General features: G+C 47.5%; 6 protein-coding genes across 6 annotated transcripts; 1 reads left to right on the top strand and 5 right to left on the bottom strand.

Annotated features, from left to right (window-relative positions):
- Positions 1-629: 629 nt before the first annotated feature.
- N7537_011789 (nucleoporin Nup120/160) lies at positions 630-4716 on the bottom strand (the record flags this gene model as incomplete). The annotated part of the gene is made up of 3 exons (XM_056902843.1): positions 630-1831; positions 1889-4012; positions 4080-4716. 3 exons carry the CDS (start codon positions 4714-4716, stop codon positions 630-632), a joined length of 3963 nt encoding a protein of 1320 aa, XP_056748130.1.
- A 2279-nt stretch (positions 4717-6995) lies between these two features.
- On the bottom strand, positions 6996-8308 carry N7537_011788 (recombinase RAD51; the record flags this gene model as incomplete). Its single annotated transcript, XM_056902842.1, has 4 exons — positions 6996-7807; positions 7883-7950; positions 8083-8162; positions 8234-8308. 4 exons carry the CDS (start codon positions 8306-8308, stop codon positions 6996-6998), a joined length of 1035 nt encoding a protein of 344 aa, XP_056748129.1.
- A 750-nt stretch (positions 8309-9058) lies between these two features.
- Positions 9059-10181, bottom strand: N7537_011787 (uncharacterized protein; the record flags this gene model as incomplete). The annotated part of the gene is made up of 4 exons (XM_056902841.1): positions 9059-9252; positions 9315-10011; positions 10064-10081; positions 10137-10181. The coding sequence occupies 4 exons, from the start codon at positions 10179-10181 to the stop codon at positions 9059-9061; spliced, it is 954 nt and encodes a 317-aa protein (XP_056748128.1).
- Positions 10182-11109: 928 nt separating this feature from the next.
- Positions 11110-12300, bottom strand: N7537_011786 (uncharacterized protein; the record flags this gene model as incomplete). Its single annotated transcript, XM_056902840.1, has 2 exons — positions 11110-11826; positions 11887-12300. The coding sequence occupies 2 exons, from the start codon at positions 12298-12300 to the stop codon at positions 11110-11112; spliced, it is 1131 nt and encodes a 376-aa protein (XP_056748127.1).
- Positions 12301-14467: 2167 nt separating this feature from the next.
- Positions 14468-15280, top strand: N7537_011785 (A4/G1 family peptidase; the record flags this gene model as incomplete). Its single annotated transcript, XM_056902839.1, has 1 exon — positions 14468-15280. The coding sequence occupies one exon, from the start codon at positions 14468-14470 to the stop codon at positions 15278-15280; it is 813 nt and encodes a 270-aa protein (XP_056748126.1).
- Positions 15281-16197: 917 nt separating this feature from the next.
- N7537_011784 (uncharacterized protein) lies at positions 16198-18518 on the bottom strand (the record flags this gene model as incomplete). Its single annotated transcript, XM_056902838.1, has 2 exons — positions 16198-18015; positions 18072-18518. The coding sequence occupies 2 exons, from the start codon at positions 18516-18518 to the stop codon at positions 16198-16200; spliced, it is 2265 nt and encodes a 754-aa protein (XP_056748125.1).
- Positions 18519-18675: the final 157 nt, after the last annotated feature.

Raw genomic sequence — 18675 nt, 5'->3', positions numbered from 1 at the left:
GACTATATAGTTACTAAATATATATTTCGAAGAACACGCATCAATTTCAAACGTCGACCGTAATTAATCAGAAAATCATTGCATCAGATGAATATCGGCCTAATTATATCCAAATATATTCGAAACAAACTAGTTACTCAACAGTATCTCTTGACTAACACTGGAATAGGCTCAGGGAAGTCTCACAAGTGAGCTCATATAGTAAGAGTAGTTGGAGTACCGAGGCATTTTTCGCCCCTTGGAAAAAACTTCGCTACATAGTCGTTGGATATGGTACACTCAATGGAAAGTGTATATTATCACATTTCTTCCCTCGTGGGACTTCTAGTTCGCGCTCAATATTGATAGCCCTGGTAGCCATGGTGAAACCCAACATGCTCTTGAGGTCAACTCCCCGAAAATAAACTCGTAATGTCCCCATCAATCCCACCGATATTATAATGAAATGAAAAAAAGCAAATCCTATTTTGCACCCCATCCGATTATGGACTACCCTAATAATAAAGAAATGAAAACACCCATGTCAAATACCATACATTGGAACAAAAGAAGATCAAATTCGACGGAAGCCGTGGCAACCCCCAGGGCCAAAATGCAAAGTCATAGATAATTCCCCCGCGGAGTACCAACTACAGAACCATCGTTTCATCATTATCCACATCCTTCTCTTCATCAAGACCAAATTCCCAGTCTCCACGCTCAATCCGGCTGACACGGTCAAGCTCAGACTGGAATTCGCGACGCAGATGCTCGAGCGTGACGATGATACGACGCTTAAGCAAGTGGTTGGTGGCAGGGACTTCAAAGGACACGATGCTATTACGCCGTTCGATGGCGGAAGATTTGCTGCTTTCTCTGCGGTGGACGGGTGCAAAAGCCACAGCATTGGATGATCGGCGCTTGCCTCCGAGTGGTGTGGGGGAGGCCGGGTCGACATCCTTCATAGAGACGTTTCCGTCTTCGTCGGCTTGTGTGCTTGGGCGTCTTTCGTGGGGAGAAATCGGAGCGGCGCTGACTGGGGGTCCGTTCTCCACGAGGATGTATGCTTCGCTTTTGTCGACACAGGCGAGGAGATTGATCAGTGACAACAACTCCTGGCGGATTTCTTTGCTTTCGGCATCGTCTTCCTCAACTGGTGACCAGGCTACATCGTCCGCTTCCCTGCCTTTGAGAGCGAGTGCTGATGACGGCGCATCTCGTGCTCTGCGGAGGCGCTGGACGTTGCGGTAGGCGATTTCCGCGGCGCCGCGGTAGTCACTGCGGGCAATGCGATAGGCTTGGAGAATGCGGGTGTAGTCGGGGGTGGCTGGGAAAATTTTGTTGTCCGCATCCAACCAGGATACATTGGTGGTCTGTTTGTGGGTCAGGTGAACGAGAATCTCGTCAATGAAAGATGCGATGTTGGGCACGAGTGAGGTTGGGAAACGGAGAATCTGCTTGAGACCAGCAGTGCCCGGTCCGGAGACTGCTAGGATGGTGGAGATGAGTTCGGAAAGCTCAGTTCTTTGTAATTTGAGATCCTGCAATCTAGCCAAAGCGGAGTATGCCTGGTCAAACTGGCAAGTCTTGAGGGCACCAGTAAACAGACGAGACAGCAGATCGTCGCGTATGGTCGGGTATTCGGAGTCTTGCTCAGCCCAAACTTCAGAGTCGAGGGCCTGCAGCGCCAGGCTGGCAAAGTCCGCGACATGGGAGTATGAGCGCACTTTTTCAAAAATTGAAAGAATGTGCTGGTAGTACTTGGCAAGACCGTTGTGGAAGCAGTCAACGTCGAGGAGGTCTAAAAGCTCTGCTGACATGTCGGAAAGGTTGCCCATCGGCTTGCCGCAAGCTACATTTGGGGTTAGCTGGTTACACCAACAGCGGAAAATCATCGGGAGATACGTACAAAGCAAATAAGCTGCCTTCCGGAAGTAGATTGCTGCGGTATCGAATTCCGACATAGCCACATGCAAACGACCCTTGACATAGGTTGACCAGGAAGTATTTGCCTGGAAACGAAGGAAATCCCATGCAAGATCGATGTTGTTCTTTGCGATCAGGTCACACTGGATGTGGGCCACCGCGTTTTGATAGTTCACCTCACCTTCGCGGGTAATCCAGGCCACAACATCTCTAATTCCCAAAGTCAAGGTGTAGCTTTGTGGGGAGTCAATCGCTTGCTGGGGCTTGATATCGGTAACAAACAGATCCTCCAGAATGCTTGCAGTTCGTTGACTATTGGCCTTCGAGCTGTCTTTCGATGCGGCACGGGACTTGCTCGCGCTGTCGGGGCATTTGCGGACATTCGAGCTGAGCCAGGCCATCATCTCATATTCACGTAGGAGATCAACAAGCATTGAGAAAAGGTCGGACGCATCAAAATCGGACTTGCTTGTTTGTTCCCATTCGCCATCCACGAATGTGACAAGGATGAGCAGATCGAAAAAGATTTGACGAGAAATAGAGATGGTCTCCTGCGCACCACTGACAAGAACTCGGGCACCAAAACAGGTTGAAGAAAGTTCTGAGTCTTCTCCGCAGAAGTGAAGGGAGGCGGTCTGGATAATGGCAAGGAAGGCATCCATGGACAAGCAGTCGGTTCTCATGTGTTCACTCAAGGCCGCGTCTAGGGCGTCGAAGGATTTGTTGGAAATTTGATTGGCAAAGTCAGAGCGCTCTCGGAAATTCTCCATGCGGTCCAAGATCGACGAAGAAGGTTCGGAAAAGATTTCGGCTTGGAGAGCGGCTCGGCACGCCCCCTCAAGCTCTGGGGAGAATCTTTTCCGGAAATCGGATGCTACTTTCAACAATCCAGAGGCTGTTTCGAAATTTTGGCCTAACTCTCTTGAAACATTGCGATGCCTCCAGCGGTCCACCATCTTCGGCACTCCATCACTTAGTTCGGAGCTGGAATTGTGCAGGAACAATTCAGTAATGCTGCATTCCCGCACCACAGCGCAGGAGTCTGACAGAAGGAGCCATGGCATATCGGTGAATGAGTCGTAGGCGAGAGAAATTGGTTCGAACCGGCGTTTGTTAAGGTCTTCCGCAACTTGCCAGAACTGACGCCACTTTGAATCTGTATCTGAAGTATACCGGGAGTAGTCCATCTCCTCGTCGGCAAATTTCCGAAGAGAGACTGCCGCTGCTATTGTCGAGCAGAGTCGTTCCGCCAAAGGCAAGCTCTTTTTCAGCCCTCCTGATGAAGTCGACGAAAGTGGCTTGATTGCCTCCTGGTAAACGGCCAGAGCAGTCTCAAGGACTTCCGGCAGATATCTATTCGGCTGCAGGAGATACTGTAGCCACTTTTCAGTGGGGTCCACAACGTCATCCACGACCAGAGGTGGTGGCAGTTCTTGTCGATGGGTTTCAAATGTTGTCGAAACCCAGTTGGAGGCCCAGTCCGTAACCAGGGTTTGGAGGTTGAAATGGAGAGTGTAGAGTTGGTAAAGACCGTGGTTTCTCCAGAGCACCCACAACTCCATCCCCTTGCCCTCTTCCCGAGATTTGACTTGGAAATCAGCGATGTTCCAGAACATGTTGCCCGTGGCATCCGGGTCGACGGGTCGGAAGACATCATCGGCGAATAGTTCCTCAATAATGAGTTCGGATGTCAGGCCACCCTTGACAGCCCAAAACTTGAACTTCCCGTCCTCAAATGGCGAATATGTGACGACATAGAAGCGATGTCCACCATCCATAGCTCGCTCAGCGTTGAAAACGCGCATGAATGATGTCTCGGCGGGATTCAGCGTGTAATGTACAAGATCCGGGTCCTGAAGCGAGCGCCCCAGGAGATCCTTCGTGGCCGCTAGCTTGTTCGTCGCGAGGTTCCAAATCTTAAGAGTATGGTTCAAACAAATCGCGAAGACATATGTCTCATCGGAGGTAGTAGCAATAGCATTGGCGACATTCAAATCGAGGTTGCGTCCGTCGTGTTTGATCGAGGAGGGCGCGTTCCATTTGACGAGGCCTCGAATCGAAGAGCCCCATGTTCGTTCGTCAAAAGTGAGAGGAGACCAGTGAGAACCTAATTTCAGGAAAAAATTAATAAAATGAGTGTCGCAAGAGTAGCAAGACCGAGAAAAACCACTCACCATCGTCGCCAGCTCTCCGGGTCAGTCGCAGGAGCGCGCCATTATCGAGAGAGATGAATAACTCCAGAGGACTGCTCGCATGTAGTCGGTGGGGGTTTGAAAAGGCCAAGGGAGCGGGGAGGCATGTCTTGCACCAATCCCTGACATTTTCATCGATTGAGGAGGTCCGGCGGAAGAATTCGGGGCGTAGAGACAGGGTGTGAAGGTGCTTGGATTCGGTGATCACGAAGACATTGATGAGTTCGTGATCCTCGGAGTCGGACAATTCAACACCAAAGGGGAGAATCCGCTCCTGGAAATCCAGTCGCAAGGTCACATTGTATTCATAGACTTCTGTCCCACCCTTCGTTAGGTCCGCGCACTGGATCTCCAGCACTTTGTTGTCGTTGATGACCCTCCACAAGAACGTCCTCGGGTAGACCCTGCGCTTCCGAAAGTAGATCTCACCCTGTGTCGCGAGGTGGCGTCTAGAGAATTCATCTTCATCTTTGGCGATTGGGAGTTCCTGGTCGGAGGATGAGATCGAAAAGCGTGGACGACGGATCGCGGTCTCTTGAGTCGGAATCTGGATGTTGGCGACCGTGGTCGGCGAATAGGGCCGAAGGTCGACCCTTGAGTCTTTGTAAATTTTCGCCATGATCGATTGACGTGTGTCAACTTAGCACTCCATGGCCGGGGAAGTAGAAAAGTTGGAAGATCGAAGGGCGGGAAGCTGGAGCTCTCAAAAAACATGGGAAGTCTTGGCGCGATAAAAGGCCTTAGATTGATGGCTTCCGCCTTCATTTAACGTAACCGGTAAGCGAGCCGCCACCCTACCCAAAACGCGTCCAGGAATTAGATCTCTAGTAGTTCAACCACCCACCATGCCACCAATTCGCTCTCAATCCTCTAAAAATCCAACAGAGCAAGAGGGTAGGCTTTTATTAGCTATCCAGGCCTTTAAAAATAGAGATATTAGCTCTATTTCTCTTGCTGCGCGTACATTCAATGTCCCACGTTCAACTTTACGCGACCGCCTTAACGGCCATACCGAACGAAGCACTACACGCGCCAATTCACATAAATTGACAGAGATTGAAGAGGAGTCTCTTCAAAAATGGATTCTCTCTATGGATCTACGTGGAGCAGCCCCCCGGCCCTCTATGGTACGAGAAATAGCAGATCTTCTTCTTCAAAAGCGTGGAACTACCCCGGTCCTTTCGGTCGGCGAAAAATGGGTATATAACTATATAAAACGGCATCCTCTCCTTTCCTCCCGATTCTCGAAACGATATAACTACGAGCGTGCGAAATGTGAAGACCCTAAAATCATTAAGAGGTGGTTTGATCTTGTTCAAAAAACCATCCTTCAATTTAGGATCGACCCCGACGATATCTATAACTTCGACGAGACCGGTTTCGCAATAGGATTAACTACAACTACGAAGGTTATTACGAGGAGTGAATACTACGGTCGGAGGCCGGTTTTACAACCTAGAAATCGAGAGTGGGTGACTGTTATTGAGTGTACGAATGCTTCTGGCTGGGCCCTTCCTCCGTATATGATTTTTAAAGGCAAAGTCTTTATTGAATCATGGTTCGACGGCCTCCCGGAGGATTGGCGCTTCGAAGTTAGTCCTAATAGCTGGACTTCCGATGAAATTGGCCTTCGCTGGCTTGAAAAGCTCTTTATTCCTAGTACTTCTTTATATACGAAGGGGGGGTATCGACTTTTAATACTCGACGGCCATAGAAGTCATTTAACCCCGAGGTTCGATGAAATCTATGAAGAAAATAAGATTATACCAATCTATATGCCTCCGCACTCCTCTCACCTTTTACAACCTCTTAATATCGGCTGTTTTACGGTGTTAAAACGTACGTATAGTCGGATGGTTGAATTTAAGATGCGGAACCGGATCAACCATATCGATAAACTTGACTTCCTCGAAGCATACCCCCTCGCACGAATTGAAGCTTTTAAATCGGAGACGATTAAAAATAGCTTCGCAGCAGCCGGTTTAGTACCATTTGGACCTAACCGAGTGATTTCAAAGCTCAATATCCGGCTTCGAACCCCGACCCCCCCTCCGAGCCGGGGTAGTGATTAGGACCCCCAAACCCCATCGAACTACATCCAATTACAAAAGCAAGCTTCATCAATTAAAGCATTGCTTCGTATAAGATCAAGGAGCCCTCCAAGTCCTCTCAATTCCGCTATAAACCAGGTCTTAAAGGCATGCCAGATCACTATGCAGTCCGCCGCATTTCTCGAGAAGGAAGTGAGCGAATTACGCGCCGCCAACGAGAAGCAGAAGCAAAAGCGTACTAGATCCCGGAGGCAGATACCCGCTGAAGAAGGCCTCTCAGTTCAAGAAGCTTCTCAATTGATTACTGAGCCGGTGGAAGCAGATAAAGTGCCTCTCCCCCGCCGGCAGAGACGGCTCTCGCCACCTTTACAGCCACGAACGAGAGCATTACCAACATGCGGGTTTTGCAAAAACCAGGGTCATAAAAGAAATGCATGTCCAGAGAATAGATCATTTTAGTGTATTTAATTTAATGGCGTTATGGTTGAGATAAATGCAATTGAATGTAATGGGTTTGGGTAGGGTGGCGGCTCGCTTACAGTGGCGGCTCGCTTACCGGTTACGTTACTCTTCGACTTGGATCACTTACATGTTTTACTTTATATTCCAGTGCTTATATTATTAGTGATCTTTCAAAAATTAAGAATATACAGAGATTATTGCTTTCTAGATCCGCTACTATAAAAAAATAAAAAAAATAAAGAAGAAAGAAGAAAGAAAGAACCCTCAATGCTGAGATGCCATGGGGCGCTCTAACCATATAAACAGCTATTGAATGTAATGCTCATCAAGTCAATAACATCATGTCGGAGAACAAAATAAACACAACCTTGCTCTCAAGGTTGACTCACTTATCCTCCAAGTCCTTTTCACTAGGATCACCAATACCATTATCATTGATGGCGAAAAGGCAATCACTCTCTGGAAGACAAGGGCTATCATAAATCTTGCAAATTCGAGTCTCACCACGGCCCTTCTTCAGACTGAGTCGAGTGGTACTGGCATGAGCGATAATATTACCACCAATAGGTTTCTTAGGATCCGGGTTAAACATGGCACTGGGGCCACCATCGACTTGGGCAACGACCTGGTTTGTGATCACGACTGCGATGCCAAATTCATCCGCCAGGCGTTGCAACGTACGCATGAACTTAGCCAAATGAGTCTGCCGTGAGGCGAGCTCACCACGACCATTGAAATCCGTTCGGTACAGAGATGTCGCCGAGTCAACCACCAAGAGAGAGAATCGAGTCTCACACATCATCTGGGAGGCCTGGTTAAGCAGCTGAAGTTGGTGGTCTGAGTTGTATGCTCGTGCATATGCCACATTATCGAGGACCTCCTCTCCAACAAGACCGTATCGCTGCGCGACCGCAAGCAATCGCACTGGACGGAAAGTTCCCTCTGTATCGATGTAAAGACACTTGCCCTCGCCGCCGCCCATATCAAAAGGTAACTGGCAGGTCACCGCGAGGGTGTGACAAATCTGACTTTTTCCCGTTCTGAACTCTCCGAAGATCTCCGTGATCGATCCCGTTTCAACGCCTCCTCCGAGTAATGTGTCCAGTCGCTTGGATCCCGTTGTGATCGAGATGAGCTCGCTTCTTCGGGCATGCATTTCGGTTGCCGTTGTAAAACCCATGGGCACCAGTTTTGAGGCTAATCAGCACGTTCTCGTTAGCAACCCAATCTTCAATGTAGGGCTGTAATCCATTGCAGAAAAGGAGGATTTACCTTCTACTAGGATCTTGGTGGCCTTTTGTTCCGAGATACCCTTAATCTGTTCCAACAACCGCTTGGGCCTAAAAGTCACAGTGGGTGTTAGCCAGATTAAGATGAAGATGACAATGGATATAACAGAGCTGGTGCTGGTGCTGGGTAAAAACAAAAAACAAAACAAAACCGCAATGAATGTGAAGGTCATGGATACATACGTGTAGGCGACAGACTCGACAGTGTTATACCCTGCATCCACGAACAACTTAATGTCCCTAGCAGTCAAGCCAGAAACACCCTATCACAACGAAGTCAGTATAAAAATCCAACATTCTGCAGCAAAAGTATATTGTCGTGGCATTCACTTACGTCGAGCGCAGAAAGCGGGGTTGGGGCACCAGGGCCAGGAAGCCCATTATCCTCGAATTGCTCTTCTCCCTCCATACTAGTAGTACTATGCCTTGGTTCTTGATGTTATCAGGATCTTGATGCCTCTCTGGCAGGGTCTCTTGACTCGAAAGCACGGATGATGGATCCACTAAAAAAGACGCGTTGGGTGAGATGAGTACTCGCTCTCCTCGATTTGAATACCAAACAAAGCCAGGGAATCTCAATCAATCAGTCAAAAAACAGGCAGCCTCTGGTCATGCAAAGGTCTGAAAAGTCTGAAGCGTCTGTTTGTGGTAAAAAGGTCAGGATAACTCCGAGTCAACAAATCGGACGCGTCGAATGGATCGCGAGATCACGTGGGGTGCTGCCTTGAGCCTTTTCGGTTTTGGAGAAGCAACACTGTTTCTCTTTCAAATGTGTCGAAGCACATGTGTCTATACTTTGTTTTTCTTCTGCTACCTTACGATTAAGTGGTCAACAAGGGTCTTCATTTGGGGTGGACCAATTACTGTATACCCCGTGGATCGGATGCCATTGGTTCAATATGCAATAATAAAAAGTATAAGAATACAAATCCTGAACTGAAGTGCATGCTGAAACCCCACCTGTCGATCAAAGAACGTTCTCTCGAGGTTCTTCTGAGTCAGGGAACTACTGCTGGAACACTGTCCAGCTACCGCAACGCCATATCCAACTCAATGCTAAATGTCCGAGCAAAAGCATGTGTCAAAGGTCTTCCAAGGTGTCTGTTCCGATAAATTCGGTTTCCTTGCGAGACAATGACATTTTGTGAACCGCATCTCCCTACTGTTGATTTCCAGGAGGATTGAGCCACGGACGAAAAGGACGAAGCAACGACCTCCGGAACCGTCTCTGGTACTGGTGCAGAGCCGGATTGAACTCTAGCTGCTCGGCTGGCAGCCCCATTTGGACATTGTCGTTGAATATCTGGCTCATCCTGCGTCGGAACTCTTCGGATGATCGCCGACGAAGACGTTCTATGAATGAGTCGCATTAGTTTATGTGTTCAATCCCCAAATCGTGGCAAAATTCGACTTACTCATGGATCGTGAGCTCCGCTTGTTCTCTGATGAGAGACCAGAAGATGACTCACTCATGGCCGGGACATAGTCCATGTCCTCATCAGCACCATCCAATCCTACTCGGTGGTCCTTCGGGTCGGGATTAGAGGGTGTACCGAATATCCGCGTGTGGAAGCTAACACGCTTCTCCCTGCCTGGTGTGTCCCTCAAGCCGATCAGTAACTCCTCCCGTGCAGGTGATATGTGCATGGCATTTGGATTGATAGGCAGACTGGTTCGACTATGGCGCGCAGTGGGTCTATGGTTCTCGTAGATGAAGCCTGCGGAGGCTAGGTCGAACTCGGAAACGACTTCACGTCGGGCAGCCGGTGGCATAGGCTTTGGGCTGATCATAGGGCTCTGAGATCCTGCCGATGATCTGGAGGTGTCAACTTTACTATGCAACGACCTTGGTACTGGACTGGCCGGCTGGCTTGGAACTGGAGTTGCAGGCTGGCAAGGACTTTGCGTGGGTGTGTTGGGATCTGAAACCCAGATCCCTTCAACTTCTACCCCTCTTTCCAAAGCTCTGGCACCGAAAGGGATGTCATCCTTGTGCAGCATTGGGTAAACCTCAGGTTCCTCTTCTCGTTCTTTTGCCTCTGTCGCGGCGTATTTGCTGATCATCCAACGGTTCCAACCGAGAATGCAAAATGCGTACAGGAGTACCAGTGCCTGCAAAGCTTGTCAGTGTCTGTCTTTGCAGCGTTACCATCTAGTTACTTACGATCAGCATGGCTAGTATCTGTCAACGACAATAGTTAGTAAGAGATCTCCATGGTCATCATTTGCATACTTACTACGCTCAGCTTCTCCCATAGCTCCCAGTCCACCCAGAACGCCATAGTGGCTGGTTATTTTGAGATGTACTCGGACTTTACCTAGGGGAAGGACATCCGAGTAAGAGTGTTCAGAGTTTGTTTTGGTGCATGAAAAATAATCGCAGATAAAAAAGGCGCTGGGTAGGAAGTGTTCTTAGGTTCAGAGATGAGAGCAGACGCGATCTGTTTGGGGGAACAGGGAAAGGGCCCCAATGTAGGTGGTAGTGATGGCAGGAACGCCTGCCCATGCATGAATATCCTCATCTCTACCTGAATCTCTCTGCCCGTTTTCCTATTGTTATCTTTCTCTTTTCCTCTTCTGTTTTTTCGTATCCGTGGTCTTTATGTAAGTAAATAGACAATCATGTGAGTATACAATATCCGTTGCATACTTTAATGCCTACATGTATGTAAATCTGACTTGTAATTATCATATGAATCGCAGTTATGACAGCAGCTATTAAATGCAAAGGACAGTAAAAAATAATTCCTAGTATTGATTGACATGCGAAAGAAAAAAGCAAAAAAGAAATCTCTCCCTCGGGGAATCGAACCCCGGTCTCCCGCGCTTATCAGTGTTAATGACAAGCGGAAATCATCACCACTAGACCAAGGAAGATGCGATGGTCGAGTTACTGCTCGACCACTTGGCTGGTTGATGGTAAGAACTCAGCATTTGTGTTATATGAGCCAAAACTTATCGGAAGTTATGACTTGGTATCATTCCAAGGGACAAAGAGATGATGGGTTGAATTTTTCTGGAAATCTCTCTAAAATCTCAAGATCTTTAATGCACTTCTCTCTTTTCAATGGTTACAATTTTGAATTTTAGCGTAGGTGTGCTAAGGGGTGTGAAAACTAATTGGCTCAGGTGCACTCAATTATATATATTATCTCTGACCACGGCCAACCACGGCTAACTACATAAACAACATAACCCATTAAGCACTGCTCACGACTTGATATCATAACACTGCAATGAACCCCAGGTCTTGCCTTTCTGAGGAGACATAAATCCTGTTTTATCAGACTGACAGCCCTTGAAAGACGCATAGGTCTCTCCTAACCAATCATCGTTATCGCATTTCTTTCCCGAAAACATGGCACACTTGCCGCTTTTGATAAACCATGACTTGGGTTTCGTGAGTTTACTGGAGGCACAGGTGCCCCAGTTGAGACCACCATCCGACCACCATCGACAGGATGTAGTACTATCCGAGATTTTGGTGTTGGTATCATCCGCGAGAACAATGCAGTGGCCAGCATATTGGTCTTCATGTCCCTGAACAGTGAAGTAATCACCTTCACACTTATCCTTTGCATAGACTGACATTTGCCAAGTTTGAGTCAGAGCGATGCTGGTCGTGGTTTTGCTTGGAGGTGGGACTAATTTTATGCTAGTCAAGGTTACCATGTTTGCTTTCGCTGTAGGTTTTGAAGTAGTAGTCGTTTTGGAAGTAGTCTTTGAAGTAGTCTTTGAAGTAGTCTTTGAAGCAGCCTTCTTTGAATTAGTCGGTTTCAAAGTGCTCATCTTTGAGGTAGTCGTCTTTGAACTAGTACTTTTTGTTGTGGCTTTGTTTTGTGTACTCTTCGGTCGACAGTTAAAGATACAACTGGCGCCTGCATCACAAAATGCCGAGCTAGTACCACATTGGCCCGACTTAGCACACTGTAAATATAGTTAGTAGAGATTAACCAGATGGGTAATTCGGACAACTATAACACTCACGCATTGGTTTGAAGGGCACGGATTTAGAGAGGCGAGATCACTATATTTGGCAGGGCGTTGTGTCCCAGGAACCTGGGGACCGCAGACAGCATGTGGGAGAGCAACTGGCATAGGAAGGGCACCGGAGCTGAGACAGACAAAATCGCCTTGCTTTAATCTGGCACAACCCTGCCAGTCCCAGGATCCGAGATTCCAAGTCTCGATCTTGCTGGTAGTAATCTGGTAGCGCTTAGCAAGATTTGGGCAGGTATCGTGCTCCTGAATGATGTAGGTGTAGCAGATATCATCGCCACTCGGCGCAAGTGGACTACGCTTGTTGAGTGAATGGCCATGGGAGTCGCCAAAGCCGTGCCCGGATCGGGCTGTTGTTATGTGAACAAGCAACAGAGAGAGGAGGATATGAATGGAATTCATTGCACTGAGAATACCCTTGAATATAACTCTCTATCGAGGGGATCAGCCCGTCCTTTATAAATAGTTGAATGTGTGGAAAAGAGAAATACTTCGAGATTACCTAGCTTGATTCAGATGAAAACTGTCCGAACATGAAAATGAAACATAATCATTGAGTTTGGTTCATTGTTCAAGTGTAGACCTAGGAACCCCCTGTAAGGTTCTATCCTATCATGTCTACCGACCGGCAAGTATGAACAATTAATTCTCAACAAAGAACGATATCACACCCAACATATCATCATCTTCGGTTTGCTCTTTGTTTCCTGACATACGGGGTCCAAGATTGAGGGAGTTTGGAAGGGCTAGAATCAATACATCATCCTCAAGTAGATACAATGCAGGAAAAGTTGCGTATAGGCAAAACGCTCAAATGCATCAAAATCCAAATATCAAAAGGGCCAATACTAATAGAAAATCAACACAAGCCTTGGCTAGAGATGTGTGGATGCAAATTTAAAAGAAAAAAAGGGCAAAGGGAAAGACCCCAGATCCCGGATAGAGCTGAAAGAAAGCCCGGGAGGAAACCTAGAGAGTCAAGTACAAAGAGTACATTCAGAAGTGAATAGACTCATTGGCGCCCGCGCGTCTGGAGGCACTATTGAGACTATACCCCCAAACAGTGCTCAATAATGCCGATGGAGTCACATATCTTCCATTTCTAACACCAGAGGCAAAAACCTCTTTCAATCGCCAAGTCATGCAAGAGTCCATGAGACGATTTCCTATGGTGCCATATTTATCCCGAGGAGACTTGAAGATCGGGGACAGGGTTGTACTAACCTGTTCAATAGTGACATGCCTGATATAGAGTAGTTATTAGGGTAAGCCAAAGCAAGTTGAAAGGAAAGCAGCCGAAGGGAGAAATAACGCGAGAATACATTAGCAATAACTGAAAAGTGGGCCTACGGTTTGCGTGAGACAAGTTGCAGCAAATCGAATCTATCCGATAAGACTCGGAAATTCATTTTATCAACTGTTGTAAACTGATTGGAATCATATGTTAAAGTTCAAGCGCTGTGGCTTGAGGACCTGGGGCATGAGGAGATTATGCCGGACTCTTCATCCCGAGGCACAATTTATTTCACGTCTATGATTTGTCGGAGAGGAATGGCGGCATCACCCTCCAATGACATCGTGTTAGATTCGGACATTATTATCAAATGAAGTTAGCGTGGACTGGCTTGCCTGCACAGTCTGCACAATCTGCACAGAGGAATTCCGATGCAGGGGTTCTACTTCTCCTCACCCGGACTGAGGGGGAAGTATGATTACCTGGTCTTGTTCCTGGATCCCAGTCTTCTTTTAATATGATATACCCTTTAACCAGGTACACAATTTATAACTACAATATTCTGAGTATAAATAATCCCTGGGTATTTAAATAGTTATATCCAAATTATTCCCAAGTCCACATTTATACTCCTCTCCCGCCTTTTCTCCTGGGCATTATTGCTTGTTGAAAGCTTGGCACTCTTATCACTGGCAGGCTAATGGCTAGGCAACAAGGCTATATTAGCTCCCAAGCCACAGTCACATTATGCTGTTGCTTGCTTTGTACTAATAATTATCGCCGATCGCCCTGAAGAGAGCGATCACTTCCCCATTAGTCCGGGGTTATCATTCCATCATTCCACGATGCTTGTCAATCTATATCAACACCTCTAGGCTCCGTCGGGGATCCGGAGGACTAGAGCTTGTATCATTTTAGCGTACATGGGAAATAGACAATGCCATTGGACTCATACCCTAGTATTTGCTGATTATGCGTGAACCTGATGCACGAAACAGGAGCAATTGAAAGATCTCGGTACTTGTGACCTGACCTTGCGAGCAATTTGCGCGGATAAAGTGAAATTCTTCAGGCTGCCCTCCGTCTTGGGGTTATCCATCGGTCTCCGACGGCATCAGAAGATATGAGGCGATGTTACATTGAGGAAGACTAATTGAATATGCATTAGCCTGAGTACTTGGGGATTATTGTCTTTTACAACGTACTTTTCAATGAAGCTACAACTAGGCATGGCAGCTATATAAACGGCCTTTTCCCTACTATTATCTTGTTATTCACACAGCCAAGCAACCTCCAGTTCTTCCCAACCTCCAGTTCAATCATCCAACCTGCACCATGAAGTTCTCCGCTACCATCCTTAGCGCGGCGTTGCTCACAACTTCGGCCATTGCCGCTCCTCTCACCGAGCGCCGCGCAGCTCGCAATGCTGCCCGTGCTGCGGCCCGAGCTGACCGTATCAGCCGTCCGGCCTACAAGCCAGACACTAAGGAGCTTCTCAACGTGAATGCGACAACCCAGGAGGAGTACAGCTCGAACTGGGCCGGTGCTGTCCTTATTGGCAGCCAATACACCACGGTCACCGGAGAGTTCACCGTCCCCACGCCGAAGCTTCCCTCGGGTTCTTCGTCTGGAGAGCAGTACTGTGCCTCTGCCTGGGTTGGTATTGACGGCGACACCTGCAGTAGCGCCATCCTCCAGACTGGAATTGATTTCTGCATCCAAGGAGGAGAGGTTTCCTTCGATTCCTGGTACGAGTGGTACCCGGATTATGCCCACGACTTCTCCGGTATCTCGATCTCCGCTGGAGATGTGATCAAGCTCACTGTGACCGCTACCTCTAAGACCTCCGGTTCTGCAGTCATCAAGAACGTCTCTTCAGGCAAGTCTGTCACCCACCAGTTCAGCGGTGTTGATGATGGAGACCTCTGCGAGACCAACGCCGAATGGATTGTCGAGGACTTTGAGAGCGGTGGCGAATTGGTTCCGTTCACCAACTTCGGAACCGTGACATTCAGCAATGCAGAGGCCACATCTGGCGGCGAGACTGTTGGCCCATCTGGATCTACTATCATGGATATCAAGCAGAGCGGCAGCGTTTTGACCAAGTCTTCTGCTACTAGCAACAGTGTCACTGTGAGCTATGTTTAAGGTTGGATATAATGGTTCAATCAACCCTTGCTGCATCATTGGATGATTGGGTATGCACTGGGAGAATGCAAAGGAAACATATTTTAGCAAACAACGGGTGATCATATGAGCTAAATTTCTTTGTGTTAAATATATTGGAAGTAAATCGAAACTCGTTTTGCCTTGACTGATATCATGACTTTGTTCCAGGTAGAGAGGGAAGTTATTGGCTTAGTCGTGTAGTAGTATCGGATTGTGTGTAGTCCTTGAAAATGGATATTGTAGGTGCAATTTACCTATCCTAATGTTCTCCGGACTCATAGTCACCAAAAAAATACAAAAGCATGCAACAGCATGTCTCAAAAGGTGATCACCTAGCTGCCCTCAATGAGATGTGGAGAAGAGCGATCGTATATTTAGATTTATTCATTGAAAATCTCGTCAAAAGAAAGCCTATATCGACAGATAAAGGCAAATATTACGCCGTTGCTGGTAGCAAGGTCACGTATCCTTTCGGTGATTGGGAGTAAGTCTCACTCTACAATTAACTAGTTATGAGAACACAATATCTGATTAATAATACGAGTACAGAAAGAGCAATCAAGGGGACGAAAGTCTGTCATAAGTCCTTTCGCTCAGAGGAAGAAAGGAAGAAGCAGGGCCCTTTCTTGCAAGTTGGAAAGAGGTCTTCTCTGACTTATCGAGAAGAGAGCATAATACGGAGGTGAATGTGTGACTGAGCTACGTCTCACGGTCCCTGGTGTCTCTTGGGTTTAGAAGTTGAAATGATAATTTACTTAAATCCAAGCCTCTTCATGTCAAGGATTCCATGCATAATTGTTGAAATGAGTGTCACTCAAATAAATAGATTGGTTGAGACGCAAAACCCTTAGTATCAATAGAACAATATTATATTTTTGACATTAAAGGCCATTATCTCAGGTTTCTGAACTATTTCCGTTATCAAGGCCTCTCATTATGCTGTCAAAGAAAGCCATATCGACACCCTGGAATGCCCAGTCGTCCACCCCGGCAGTTAGCCCAGGATCCTGATAGTTCTGCAGGAGGGTATCAGAAATGGTATCTTGATATCGCGATGTGAGCTGCGCAGGTGGACCATCAACACTACCGATAGAGTTGTAATCCTCTTCAGTCATTGACCTAGGAAATGGATTTCCATCGAAGCGACTAGAGCCAAGATCACACACTGCAGCTTCAGAGCTGCCGGTGTTATGCATCCCAATTAACGAAGCGAAAGGTTGGCCATTACTTAAAGGAGGTTGTGCGTTGGCCATTTCCCTGGAAACAACGCCCTGACGTGCAACCCTGACGATACCAAAGTAAGGTATTTGCACCCGAACAACGCCATTGTCGTTTTCGCTTGACTGCAACACTGCACTTTCCGGTGTCTGAACGCTGACGCTCTCCGTACTGACGCCATCTGCTGCTTCGGAATCGATGGCTAGCAATTTATGCAATAAGCCCGCACTTTGGGCACTTAGAGTATCTCCGTTAACATGACTGATTTGTTCCATATTCACCTGCGCCTGCTCTATCATGGCGCGATCGCTAAGATATTGGTGCGCTAAGAGGTTGCTGGTCTGTGTAAAACGGTGGCCGTCAAGATGCCCCAGAAGTAGTGTAATGGCGGCCATGAGTGCAAAAAAGTCAACTGTCCGACAGCAGGAATTATTCTTGTTGTAGCCACGAAACATGATGAATCGCAAGAGAACTTCCCTTGAGGCATTCACGCAGGTCATTCTGGAATATTCATACTTCCGTTCAGTTGATGAACGAAGCATGTACGGCAGATGGAGCTGATTGAGCAAGTTATAGTGATACAATTGGCTGAACAGTCGTCCCATGTCCAAAAAAAGAGCTTGTGGGTCATCCGTGACACTGTCTAGGTTTGGCATAAGCCACCATTTGCTAGCCATGCTTCTACCCGCTTTCTGTAGCTCCAAGTCCAGTGTTTGTGTCAGGGTAAAGTCATTACCGCACGGGTCAGACTCGTTACGCTCCAATATGCGAGACGCGAGAGTACAGTGCATCCGCTCTAGGCGGCCCATAGGGATGTCATCTCTGAATTCTGTGCCAGTGGACATGCTCTGATCAAAGGAGCCTTGCGTAAGACCCAGCATGAGACACAAATTACGGTCGAGGGAGACAATCCGAAACCACATGAACTGTGGATGAGATTTCGTTTTGTGGTCAAGGACCTTGTACTTTGCTCGACTTTGAGTTTGGTGGAGGTTCATCATTTGCGCAATAGCCATAGCCCTCCGGTTCGCTATCCAACTTCGTCGTAGATTTCCACCATTTTGGTAGTACATGCTTTCCACCATAACACACTCTAGTCCTTCAATGCTGCCAAAAAACTCGTCGTTTGTCGTGACCAAATTAATGGCAGTACTTGTTAATCGTTCCATCAGGGTGGGCAGGGATTCCGGGAGACCGTTTGTCGCCCCAAGAACATTAGGGTGGAGATGTTGCAGGAAAGTAGCAATGTAAAGCATATGTCTTGCGATCAGCACTGGGTGAGAACTCGAACTAGGTATTTCGAGTAAACTGTCCGGAGACTTGAGGCCGTTCTGCTCGAGAACAGTATATGGGGTGTTTAGCATCTCATAAAAAAGGATGGCCTTTTTACTGCGGGCATTGTATATCATCTCGATAACTTGTTGTGAGGGCAAGGACTCGTGCAATCTTTGAGATAGCTTTCCATATCTCCCCTCAGCTTCAGCCGGGCCATGATCCTGATAAAATAAGTGACAGTTCATTATACATTGGACTTCAAAAAATATATACATACACCCGAAGGCTTGCATAAAGACGAGAAACGTGAAGATTCTTGGTCTGTTGATGCAACATCTGGAGTAGGGATTCCATGACTAGGGGTCCGAATTTCGCCAGTCGCAGGTACTTCTACTCCCCCATGATGGTCCACTTTCCTGATCAGTTGCTCAACCAAGGCCTCAACCCTCGCAACACGATCTTTGTCTTTACCGCTCGTGTGGTGTCGTCCCTTCCTCTTGAGATGTTCTGCGTTCTCTATTCCACCAACAAACTCAAACTCCTGGCTCACGCATTTGGACCCTCGCCGCTGGCAGCCAATGCAGATGGCATCGGCATCGGCTGGAGAGCTGGGGTTTGCATACACACATTTCATCTTGCGCTTTTTGCATTCCCAGCAACTCCTAGTCCCTTTGCGGATCTTCCTCCGCTTCGGCTCTGATTCGGCAATGATCTCGTAATCCATATCCGCGTCCATGCATCGAGTCAGTCAGTCCGTCAGTCCGTCACGGTGTTTTGGCTGCAGAGGCCGTAAAAGATGATGGAAGGTGAACAGAGCGATCGGACCGCCGGCGGGGGAATGCCCGCGGGCTTAGGGACAGATGACTCAGCGGATATCATCG

The sequence above is a fragment of the Penicillium hordei genome, assembly GCF_028827395.1.
Source record: "Penicillium hordei strain IBT 12815 chromosome Unknown utg000006l_segment0_segment0, whole genome shotgun sequence".
NCBI classification, from domain to species: Eukaryota; Fungi; Ascomycota; class Eurotiomycetes; order Eurotiales; family Aspergillaceae; genus Penicillium; species Penicillium hordei.
The sequence above is the reverse complement of the archived record's forward strand: the minus strand, read 5'-3'. Positions and strand labels throughout refer to the sequence as shown.